At 41.1% G+C, this 13174-nt stretch overlaps 1 protein-coding gene across 1 annotated transcript; it reads right to left on the bottom strand.

The window, feature by feature from the left end:
• LOC306943102 (mast cell tryptase-like) lies at nucleotides 1-5695 on the bottom strand (the record flags this gene model as incomplete). Its single annotated transcript, XM_079529304.1, has 6 exons — nucleotides 1-11; nucleotides 1370-1643; nucleotides 1736-1881; nucleotides 2055-2320; nucleotides 2428-2599; nucleotides 5692-5695. The coding sequence occupies 6 exons, from the start codon at nucleotides 5693-5695 to the stop codon at nucleotides 1-3; spliced, it is 873 nt and encodes a 290-aa protein (XP_079385430.1).
• Between the last annotated feature and the right edge of the window lie 7479 nt (nucleotides 5696-13174).

The following is a 13174-nucleotide window of genomic DNA, read 5'->3' as shown; positions in this document are numbered from 1 at the left end:
TTAGCACCCAGCTAGAACGGGAACAAGGTAATGTGTTTGTGTTTTATGATTCTGTGCATTTACTTGGATATGTTTATATTAACACAGAAAAGGTGTTGCTTTCAAGTAAACATTGTGATTATTCATGATTATGTTTTGTGTGTGTTTTAAAGGCCCATTCTGTATGTTATTGTTTTATGACCTGGTTTGTAATGTTTGTATGTTGTAAGAGCTCATTTTATCTTGTTTATCTGTCCTATAGTTCTTACGGTGTCTGTCCAGAAAAGAGGTGTTTCACACAAAGGAAAGGACTTTATGTTCAAAACAAGGTCTAAGGCTGAGCATAAATAAAACCTTCTGGAAACATCAGTACGCTTCACCATTCTCTGGCTTGGGTTCGCTACACATAGAGTAAGACAGAGTTACGACAACTCCGTTCACTTCATGGGGCCAGGCTCTTCTACATAGACTTCTATTGAATGGGGACAACCGGAAGTTTACGGAATGCATTGGAGTCTATGGGCTCGCGCGAGTACATGAATCACGTGACCAGGCGGTTTTCTGCCCCCTTAATGTCCTAACTCTGTCTTACTCTATGGCTCTGCACACAGTAAATGAGTCTGTAATTCAACCACAGTATGCGTCAACGCTGGGTTAGAAGAAATGAGCAGCCTTAGCAGGGATATAAAATTGCTCTAATGAAACAACAAGCTATTAAATTTAAAAAATGTACAGCACATCGATTGGTTTTGTTCATCGGGTTCATTTGTACACTCGGATTTTACAGTTCTGTTCTTGAGAGATTAAGGTTGGGGTAGCAGAGATAAATAAATAAGATATTGTATGGTGTGTCCGAGTGGCCTAATGCATATCCTCGAAATGAAAAAGGTTTATGTTTACTGCTGTACTACATAAAGTGTCTGTACCAGTCATTGGGTTTAGTCATTATACGTCTACTGTAAGTGTTGTGTGCAAACAGCTTCAGCTATAAGTGGGTTTTTAGGGACTCACTTATAGCTGTATTTTTTTTTTTATATGTTCAGTGATTTTTACATTTTTATGACAGACAAAAAACAGAACAAACAGACAGCTCAGCTCAGACACATTGCAGAACAAAGGACACAGATATACACACATACATGTACCTACATCGGACCATAAAATACAAACTTGACAGTCTAGATCAGGGGTTCTCAACCTTTTTGGCCGGGGACCCCCGAAAATGCTTTGGCAACGTCTCGGGACCCCCACCCAATACACCATAAATAAATACTGAAACCATCATCATTAGGGAAGGTGTATGCATGTACTATGTGTACTATATGTAAACTCTTCATTTCCACTTTACAGCCATTCAGTTGCAAAAAAAAAAAAGGGATGGTGGTGGTACCTGGAGCTGGTGTAGTTGGTGTAGCTGTTGCAACTGGTAGTGGTGACAGGCCAGGACAGGTGACGCTCAGGTCACTGTTAGTCCCAGAGGACATGAAGGTGACAAATCCTGGCTGGTCGCTGCTGATGTGACTGTTGATCCAATCTTGGTACTGAGACACTCTGGCGTAGACTCCAGGGAGATTAGGCAGGGCACAACCCCGACCGAAGCTCACTATTCCAGACTGAACCCAGCGAGAACCTTCTTTGCTCACCATTGGGCCTCCTGAATCTCCCTGTCGTGTAGGGAAACACATACTGTATTAAAACAATGAGATCTTTTCCGGGAAGAAATGCTCACAATGAACACAACCGTTCAAATGATCACCTGACACGAGTCCTTCCCTCCATCAGTGAAGCCAGCACAGATCATATTGTCAGTGATGGCGCCCACTCCATAGTCACAATTACACTGTCTGTTCCCCACCACTGGAACCTCCACCTCCTGGAGGTTTTTCGGGGAAGGAAGGGCAACTAGGGAGACACAAAGTTAGTTTCATGAGCAAATTATCATATCAAACGTATTTCTTTTCTTTCATCACAGTCACTGAGTTAATTTCTGTACAGTGGTTTCTTTGTTGTTTTACTGTAATTCACCTGGTTTGAAATGCTACCATTAAAATGGACCTTTACTGTACTGTACTCACGTCCAGATCCAATTGTGCCCCAGCCGGTGATCCAGCTGTCGATGCCACTGAAGAAGGTGCTTCCCGATGCTGCCAGGCAGACTGGTCGGATATAGCTGGTAAAAGTCACCGGCGATGAAAGTTTCAGGAGAGCGATGTCATTATTATTAGGAATACTGTTGTAGTCGGGGTGAAGGATGATCTGGCTAACCGACCGAGAGACCTCGTTAGGATTGGATAGTTCTTGACTCTGCCGACCCAGATAAACAGTGAGACCAGGAATGTTACTAGGAATAAAGAAAAAAGGCAATCCATAATTAGCACAATATTCACTTTCCTTTTGCAAGTATTAATGAAATGGTCTCAGAGACTCTTGCTGATAATAACACCCCACCTTTGGAAGCAGTGAGCAGCTGACATCACCCATTCATTGTTAATAAGAGATCCTCCACAGAAGTGACTTGGAAAAGAACTAGATGCATGTAGACTGGCCTGCCAGAGCCAGCTCCCTGCAGGAGCGTCCTCACCTCCAACTATCTTGGTGTTCAGAGGAGGCTGGCCGCACACTGAGAGAGACACAACCGTCAATTGATCTGGGTTCGTGGGTTGCAATGCTTTGTCGTACGATGAAGTATTAATCATTAACCCCCCCCCCCACACACACACACACACACCTCTTATTCCCTTTCTTTGTTTTCTTGGAAAAATTACATGATGGATTTACATGATGCATGATGCAGGTCAGGTTGTGGCCTCCTGGTGGTGCTATAATAGGCCAATGTGAAAAGGGTGCCATTTCTTCATACGCCATTGATGGCAATTGGATGATTTGAGGCATTTTGTTCCAAAAATGTGTTTTGCAAAAATCAACCTGTTGGTGGCGCTATAACAGGCCAATGTGAAAAGGGTGGGATATATTCCTCAGCCTAGTAAGAAAATGTGTGAAAGATTTCACGTAAATTGCATGCTGCGTTCATGATTTGAGGCTTTTGTTCAAAACGGGGCAATCTTGCAAACGGTGAAAGCCAATTATAGCCAATTAGGATGGAATAGGAAATATCGGACAGATCCGACTTGAGCACATGACCATAGAGATACTGTGTAACGATTTGTGAGATTTTTGGACAGAATCTGGAGGAGTAATATCAAAAAATGTGTTTTACAAAAGTCGGCCTCCTGGTGGCGCTCTAAAAGGCAGATGTGGAAAATGCAGGTCAAAGGTTTGTCCTTGGCCTCTAGGGAGTGTGCATGCAACGTTTCACGCAGATCGGTGCAGTTTTAGGTAAAACATGTGAAAAGCTGCCTCATGGTGGCGCTATAACAGGCCGTTCTGGAAAATGTGGGGCAGAGGTTCATCGTTGGCATCCAGGGAGTGTGTGTGCAAAGTTTGGCATCGACCGGGTTAACGGTGCCGGAGATTAGCTGTACACAGACGGACGGAAGGACGGACACACACACGGACGGAGTGCAAAACATACTCTCTCCCCATGCCTTCGGCCTGGTGGAGACAATAAATGCCTCAGACAACATTCAGCAAGAGATACTAAATGTGACACTGTGTATAGAGTGCGATGTTCAGTGGTCATGAAATTCCTGGAAATATTTTGAAATTTGAAAAAATATGTTCCAGTCTTGGAAAAGGTTTGGAAGTTATCAAGGGTACTGGAAAGAATATTTGGATACCGTATGCATTGTTTTTGACCACATTTTCCAAAACATGTATAGCAATACATGAAATATGTACCATTGTTTTTCGCCGAACGGGCTGCATGATTGCAGCCTAATGTGTACCTGATCGGCAAATAGAACAGATCTACAAACTCACATCATGCTGCAGCATGATCCTATGCCCTAGGATAGGTGGTGTACCAAAGAATGTCGTAATGGAATTATACCATTTCATATTCTATATGCTTTATTTTTGCTACACTGCCTGTCTTTGGGCATTGCACATAGGAGTAAGAGACTCACTGAATGATTGTTATATAAGTCTGGAAATTGGGTTAAATATTCAGGCGCTTACAAGCGTCCATACACAGTCTAAACTTGCATTACACGCTACACGCACACACTTATGCCCTTTTCTGGGGTTTGGGGCCTGGGCACCTGCCCCCTCAGTGGTCTCTGCACGGCCCTGATGTGCAGTAGAAAGACCTACGTTTCTTATTCAGAGTGGCTTGTGACAATTTTTACTGCAGAGCAGAGCAGATAGGTTGATTGGGAGTATTGTCACAGGGCTATGTAAAAGCAAAGGACACAAACTTGTGAATTACCAGTCCCAGCAGGTTGGGTTGAGACACCAGGGACAGGATCTCCTGCAAAATGGTGACACAAACATATTACTCTTGTGAATTACTCGGTATAATTGGATGTCCAGTCTCAGATCGTGTCGGGACAGAGGGGACAGCAACTTCTGCAAGATGGTGACACAAAAATAAGATGCATAATAGATTATACATTCAGAACACAACAAAATGAAACCAACATCTGATATATTTTTACTATATAGCTTTTATTAAGCATATGCTTATGCATGGAGAAGTTATAATAAATTATAATAAATTAGGTGGCACTTACATATTTCTACTAGTTCAGTGCGGTTAGACTCCTTAGAGTGTAGTGTACGCCCTGGGATTGGGGTTCAATCCCCGGCAGAGTCATACCAAAGACTTTAAAAATGGTACCCAATTCGCCCCTGCTTGACACTCGGCATCCAAAGGTTGGATAAGTCCCTGCGACATGTCCATGGGGTGTACTTGTACTGTACAAGCCACCTCCCTCTGCTACAGGAACAGGGGATAGGCTCCTGCCCGTTATGGGCCACATGCATGGCTTGGATTGGTTCTCAAAGCTACTTACGTACTTGCTTATTTTTAGACAAAGGTCCATGCCGCTATCCCTCTTGACAAAGATGTTTGTATGACTTACTTTGGTGTAAAAGACCCTCGGTGTATTTATAGTTTCATAAAGCCTACATATGGTTTCCGGCCCCACCAAAAAAAGCACATCTACAATCTCACAACAAAGAAAGTGCTACGGTCACATTATTGATCAAAGACATTTTGACACTACGTCACATCACAGCAGAAAGCATTTTAATGCTTCCTCACCTCTGGTCACTTTTGAGTGTGCGGAGGCTGCCTTTTTTTGTTCACTGGCAGATGAGCAGTGTTTTATTTACTCTTCAATTAAACATAACAAAAAACATTGCATGGATGCACCTTGGACGTATCCTCAGTGATGTATCCCAAGGTCATTAGGTTTTCGGGTCTCTCGAACATCATACCCCTCACTCAGGTGACCCAGCCGGGGTGATCAAGTCCCAACTTACGTCCCAGTAGCTACCCTCAATCAGTCCCATTAGGGAAAAACCAGGGCCACACAATCTGTTGCTCTGGAACTACTCTGCCAGGACTGGGAGAACCAGATTCTGGCGCGTGGAAGGACTAGGCTCTGTGGGTTTACTCCTGTCCGGGCCCCTCCTACGTCTCACCAGGTCCATTCCTGCTCTCACCAGGCCCAGGACCCGTGCGTTGCACCAGACTCCCAGCACCAGGCACTTCATTCAGGAGTGGTGGATTATAATGGCCCTCCTAAAGGCCTCACCAAGGGTTTTTGGGGCTTCCTCCTCACGGAGGACACAGTCTGGGGCACTAACCCATACTGCTCACCCGGGTGCCGTCTACATTCCGGCTGTCACCCGTCTCTCCGGTGGTCACCAGACTATACCTGGTTGTCACATAGTCTATTCCTATGAGTCACTATAAATAGAAGAACTACAACAAAAAACATTGCATGGATGCACCTGGGACGTATCCTCAGTGATGTATCCCAATGTCACCGGGGTTTAACAGAGCTTACCACAGTTTTCATGTTACTTTTACTATCCAGGAATTCATACTATAGACCCTCACACTCATTATCCCACTAACAAATTGCCCAAGTTTGCACATTGCCTTTACAAGGTTCAGCCATAATTATGCTAGGTTTTGCCTAGTGCCAATGTGTTGGTCTACAGGAACAAAAAACCCACCCTCCAGGACAGGAGCAGGACAGTGTATTTGCCCTGAAACAGCAAAATAATACATTATTATTAAAAGATTAAAGGTCTATATTCTTAAAGTAGACTATAGGCCTATATAGTGTTCAAATTCCAATATTGTCTGCTCAGTTTTTTGTGTCATCACTTCCAATTAAGCATGGAGAGAGACTGTTACTGAACAAACACGAATGATTAGCCTACTATCAGAATTTATATATAGCCATTTTACACTTATTTCAACAGAAATATGATTTGCTGCATCTTTAAATAGATTTAATTAATCAAACAGTCTATCACAATTCTAAGTTCTTACCATTTAATGCCCCAAGACAGAAACCCAGAAGAACAAAGTGAAGACATCTAAAGTACATTTTGTTAGGTGCCATCTCAGTCCAACAGCGAATACAAGGTTCTTCACAGAAGTGACCGTCAATATAGTGTATGTGATCGGTACAAGTTAATCATTGTCAAAATGATTGTCATTTCCCAAAATGTGGCAACATGTGGCAACAGCATTATGTTGACAGTCAACACAATGACACACACAAACATCACACATCTGCACAAGAAGAGTAACATGATAGATAACTATAGACTGTTGCTGTCGGGTGGAAAAAAACTGTTATACCTTTCAGGATTCAAATAGCAAAAGTAGCAGATCTACAAGCTCGAAACATGTTGTTTCGTGCCGAGTTTCGAGCATGTATATCTTCTACTTTTGATGCTTTTGTATGACGCTGTAGTATGATCAAGTAGTAGTAGGGCATTATTGTGCGAAAAAAGACAAAAAGTTAAAATATGGAGAGATAGGAGGTTTCTGTCCTATCTGCAACGGGAATAAAGTTACAATATGGTGAAACCAGATTTAAGCACTTAAGCAAACAAGAATGACTCTCAGTCATAACTGCCAGTTGCGACAAGCTCTTGTAGCGCCCGTTTTCGTTCGTTTCCGACGTCCTCTAGCTCCGCTTCAGTTGCCACTCGCTCTGCGTTGCGGTGTCCAGAGTATGGGTTTTATGTCATGGCTTAGGAGGCAGCCAATCATGACTAGGTCGCTAGTATAAGGTCGCTAGGAGGCAGCCAATCATGAATGGACGGAGCGTGCAATTTACGTGAAATGTTTCACGGACTTTCCTACTAGGCTGAGGAATATATCCCACCCTTTTCACATTGGCCTGTTATAGCGCCACCAACAGGTGGGTTTTTGCAAAACAGATTTTTGGAACAAAATGCATCGGAGCGTGCAATTTATTTGAAATCTTTCACAGACTTTCCTACTAGGAATATATCCCACCCTTTTCACATTGGCCTGTTATAGCGCCACCAACAGATGGATTTTTGGAACAAAAAGCCTCAAATCATCCAAATGCCATCCAAGGCGTAAGAAGAAATGTCACCCTTTACACATTGGCCTATTATAGCGCCACCAGGAGGCCACAACCTGCCCTGGTGGAGACCTGTGCCCCGAGGGGCACTTTTTCTAGTTTCATTCTCAGAATCTTTGAAATGTTTCATAGTTTTAGAAATATAGTGCTTTCAAATTTGAGAAAATTAGAATGGGGGTCAATGGCAGATTTTGGCACGGCAAAAAAATCACTTTCACCTATAGAAACTCCATTCACACTTTTTATAATTCAGCTTACTGTGGGCACACATGCTGGAACTTTTTACTTTGAAATATTTTGTCGTTTCTGATTTATTTAACGTAAACGCCCAATGCATTCTCAATGGCAATAGCACACATTTTGGCATGCTACTAGTCCTACATACTTACACCTAGAAACTCCATTCAAACCTATTTAGGTTCATCGTACGGTGGACATGTTTACCTGAAAATGAATCTTTGAAATGTTTCATAGTTTTAGAAATATATAGTGCTTTTAAATTTGAGAAATTCAGAATGGGGGCCAATGGCAGCTTTTGGCACATCAAACAAATCACTTTCACCTAGAAACTCCATTCACACGTTTTATAATTCAGCTTACTGTGGGCACACATGCTGGAACTTTTTACTTTGAAATGTTTTGTAGTTTCTGAGTTATTTAACTTAAACGCCCAATGCATTCTCAAAGGCAATAGCACAAACTTTGGCATGCTACTAGTACTACATACTTACAGTACACCTAGAAACCCCATTTAAACCTATTTAGGTTCATCCTACGGTGGACATGTTTGCCTGAAAATGAATCTTTGAAATGTTTCATAGTTTTAGAAATATAGTGCTTTTAAATTTGAGAAATTCAGAATGGGGGTCAATGGCAGCTTTTGGCACATAAAAAAAATCACTTTCACCTAGAAACTCCATTCTAAAAAAAAGCCTCAAATCATCCAAATGCCATCCAAGGCGTAAGAAGAAATGTCACCCTTTACACATTGGCCTATTATAGCGCCACCAGGAGGCCACAACCTGCCCTGGTGGAGACCTGTGCCCCGAGGGGCACTTTTTCTAGTTTCATTCTCAGAATCTTTGAAATGTTTCATAGTTTTAGAAATATAGTGCTTTCAAATTTGAGAAAATTAGAATGGGGGTCAATGGCAGATTTTGGCACGGCAAAAAAATCACTTTCACCTATAGAAACTCCATTCACACTTTTTATAATTCAGCTTACTGTGGGCACACATGCTGGAACTTTTTACTTTGAAATAGTTTGTCGTTTCTGATTTATTTAACGTAAACGCCCAATGCATTCTCAATGGCAATAGCACACATTTTGGCATGCTTACTAGTCCTACATACTTACACCTAGAAACTCCATTCAAACCTATTTAGGTTCATCGTATGGTGGAAACTCCATTCAACACGTTTTATAATTCAGAACCAAACAAATAATTACAAAGAAGAAAAAAACGGCAGGTTACAACACTTTTTTTGTTGTTTTTCTTCTTTGTAATTATTTGTTTGGTCCAAAATATTGTTTGTGTTGGCATGAGTTGTCACGACTCGAGTTGGCTTTGTCCGTGGCGTAACCGTCTTTAAATAAATACTTTAAGAAATGTCTATGAGAATAATGCATTGGGTTTCATTTCCTGGTCCAGGGTAGGAGGCGGGACTGCGACGCTCTATTGAGTTCAGAATCATTAAATAACTCAGAAACTACAAAACCTTTCAAAGTAAAAGTTCCAGCATGTGTGCCCACAGTAAGCTGAATTATAAGTGAATGGAGTTTCTAGGTGAAAGTGATTTTTTTTATGTGCCAAAAGCTGCCATTGACCCACATTCTGAATTTCTCAAATTTAAAAGCACTATATTTCTAAAACTATGAAACATTTCAAAGATTCATTTTCAGGCAAACATGTCCACCGTAGGATGACCCTAAATAGGTTTGAATGGGGTTTCTAGGTGTAAGTATGTAGTACTAGTAGGTGCCAAAGTTTGTGCTATTGCCTTTGAGAATGCATTGGGCGTTTAAGTTAAATAACTCAGAAACTACAAAACATTTCAAAGTAAAAAGTTCCAGCATGTGTGCCCACAGTAAGCTGAATTATAAAACGTGTTGAATGGAGTTTCCACCATACGATGAACCTAAATAGGTTTGAATGGAGTTTCTAGGTGTAAGTATGTAGGACTAGTAGCATGCCAAAATGTGTGCTATTGCCATTGAGAATGCATTGGGCGTTTACGTTAAATAAATCAGAAACGACAAACTATTTCAAAGTAAAAAGTTCCAGCATGTGTGCCCACAGTAAGCTGAATTATAAAAAGTGTGAATGGAGTTTCTATAGGTGAAAGTGATTTTTTTGCCGTGCCAAAATCTGCCATTGACCCCCATTCTAATTTTCTCAAATTTGAAAGCACTATATTTCTAAAACTATGAAACATTTCAAAGATTCTGAGAATGAAACTAGAAAAAGTGCCCCTCGGGGCACAGGTCTCCACCAGGGCAGGTTGTGGCCTCCTGGTGGCGCTATAATAGGCCAATGTGTAAAGGGTGACATTTCTTCTTACGCCTTGGATGGCATTTGGATGATTTGAGGCTTTTTTTTAGAATGGAGTTTCTAGGTGAAAGTGATTTTTTTTATGTGCCAAAAGCTGCCATTGACCCCCATTCTGAATTTCTCAAATTTAAAAGCACTATATTTCTAAAACTATGAAACATTTCAAAGATTCATTTTCAGGCAAACATGTCCACCGTAGGATGAACCTAAATAGGTTTAAATGGGGTTTCTAGGTGTACTGTAAGTATGTAGTACTAGTAGCATGCCAAAGTTTGTGCTATTGCCTTTGAGAATGCATTGGGCGTTTAAGTTAAATAACTCAGAAACTACAAAACATTTCAAAGTAAAACGTTCCAGCATGTGTGCCCACAGTAAGCTGAATTATAAAACGTGTGAATGGAGTTTCTAGGTGAAAGTGATTTGTTTGATGTGCCAAAAGCTGCCATTGACCCAATGCATTATTCTCATAGACATTTCTTAAAGTATTTATTTAAAGACGGTTACGCCGCGGACAAAGCCAACTCGAGTCGTGACAACTCATGCCAACACAAACAATATTTTGGACCAAACAAATAATTACAAAGAAGAAAAACAACAAAAAAAGTGTTGTAACCTGCCGTTTTTTTCTTCTTTGTAATTATTTGTTTGGTCCAAAATATTGTTTGTGTTGTCATGAGTTGTCACGACTCGAGTTGGCTTTGTCCGCGGCGTAACCGTCTTTAAATAAATACTTTAAGAAATGTCTATGAGAATAATGCATTGGGTTTCATTTCCTGGTCCAGGGTAGGAGGCGGGACTGCGACGCTCAATAGCAAGAACTTTTAATGATTTTGAGAGTTCAAGGTTTAAGTTAAACTTGTTATCTAAAATACGGAATGCCTAACGACAACTTAACTACATGGCTAAGACGATAGAAGCATCTGCGCTCTGAACAACACTGGTCAGCAAGTGGTAAGCAAAAGAAATGCATGCATTCATTATTTGATCCCTGAAATCCAACATCATAGAAGAAGAACACGTTTATCCACAGTCACAAGGGGGCGCTCTGTAGTAGTCTGTAGTACCAAGAAGATCTGATGACGAGTATAATAAACTGGAAGAAAAGTAACGAGTGTGTGTTCTGGTCCTCTTGATTGAGCTGAGCAGGAGCCAGGTTTCAAGGTCCTGCTCAACTCAATCAACAGGACCAGAACACACCTGGGCTGGCTGCCAGGATCACATCCACCAATGGGGAGGTCAGCTGCATGGATGTATGCAGTGGTGGAAAGTAACTAAGTACTTTTACTTAAGTAATGTACTTAAGGGCCCAGGCGGTGGCGTAACCGTCTGGGCACCCGACTGGTAATCCAGTCGCAGTGTGCCGCGGGTTCGACTCCCGAGCCCGACACGGCCTTTACTGCATGTCTTCCCCCATCTCTCTCCCGTTTCCTGTCAGCCAGTATACTGTCTGTCCCTTCAAAAAACCAATAAAAGGCGTAAGCCGCAAAAAAATATCTTAAAAAAAAATAAATAAAAAAAAAAATAATGTACTTAAGTACAATTTTGATTTATTTCCTCAGTGACAGAATGAATAAATTACAACTATATCTTTAGTGGATTTAACAGATGGAATCAATTATTACAACTAGGCCTAGTCAAAATTGTTTGATACAAGAGGTGGAATGAATGATTACAACTAAATGTCTTTAGTGGATTTATTTGATACAACAGATGACAATAACACAATGAAAAGAGAGTAGACATTCCAAACGGTCAAGTCTGAAACATACTTTTATGAACATTCAGTTTGTGGTGATGATAATTGCTGGTTCAATAGGTAAATGAAACTATAAATAAACATTTATATTAAATATATTTTATTTGTAAACCTGACAGTGAAATAAATCTGTCTGGTCACTCTGTGACTGTTTGATTTCTTGGCAGGTCTGGTTTGTCTCGTAGAATGTTAACGAGGAGCGTTCTACACACACATATTCAGGAAATAACTATTTCTCGGTCAATAATAGCGGATTGCCCGGGTTACGCAAGCAACCTGTCGTGAATAGGTAGCCTACAAGTGAAAACAACGAGGTTCCATCCATGTTGATTTGTTGGGTCGCAGTTCTAGTCGTGTGTCAACATTCTCCTCTGAGGGGGGCCCGTCCGCCCCAGCTCTTCACATAGGGGTCCTTGAGGTGGAGAGCGAATAAATGCAACATTCACGGGCGATTTGGGAGTCAGCACGGCGTGTTGCAAGAGTGTAACCATATAAAGTGTAGGCCTATGTGTATTTTGTTGAACATTTTTGTCGTTGAAAAAACATTTACAAATAGCTCTCTGTCTAGCTAGTTTTGAATGATAACCAGTAATCTATTCAGCCTTTAGGCACAACATCCCTAGAATTTATAAGCTTTATTGCACTGCATGCATCATTCAATGTCTTTGCTGTGGATCCAGTGTCACGTGTACTCGCTACTCATTACAGCGCGTTATCCCGCTATTGTGCATCCATTGTGCAGAAAGGTGCTGTAATTTATATATTTTATTTTAAAATAGCTCATAATATTCCCATTGTTCATTATTTGCTCAGTGACAGGGGTCTTCCCATCTCTCCACCCATAGGCTATGTCAAATTATCCTTGGATTGAATCCTATTGGATATGAAAACGCTATAAGAATGTTTTTTTTTACTAGGGCAGCTCTTTAGTAAACAAAATAAATGTTTATGAACTTTATCCAATCAGGAGAGCGAATGGAAGTGATGAAACAAAAACAATGGCAGACAAAATTGGAATTGGAACACTATAAAAATTGACCCTGAGGAATGGGTGAAATTGAGTGAAATTAGTGTCCCACCCCAAATTAATTTAAGACCTGAAGAGACAGGGAGTACAGCAATGATTAGGCTACTATTAGTAGAGCTTTAAAGTTTTAATAACAAACTTTTCTTTCTTTTCTTTAAAAAACAACAAAAAAAGTATATATTTGAGAAACATGTCACTATTTTGTTGTCAGCAACTTTACTCTTCTGTTTATCAGGACTAGTTGATGACAGGACACCAGACGCAGCAATGAAGAGAAAACCCAACCATCAATCTCCGAAACGGAGGAGCAAGGCCACCTCGAAACCACCTCGAAAAATGACACAGGGGTGGCCGTCGTTCCGATAACCCCAAATCCGAGA

The sequence above is a fragment of the Electrona antarctica genome (genome assembly GCF_951216825.1).
Source record: "Electrona antarctica genome assembly, chromosome: 19".
In the NCBI taxonomy this organism is placed as follows: domain Eukaryota; kingdom Metazoa; phylum Chordata; class Actinopteri; order Myctophiformes; family Myctophidae; genus Electrona; species Electrona antarctica.
The sequence above is the reverse complement of the archived record's forward strand: the minus strand, read 5'-3'. Positions and strand labels throughout refer to the sequence as shown.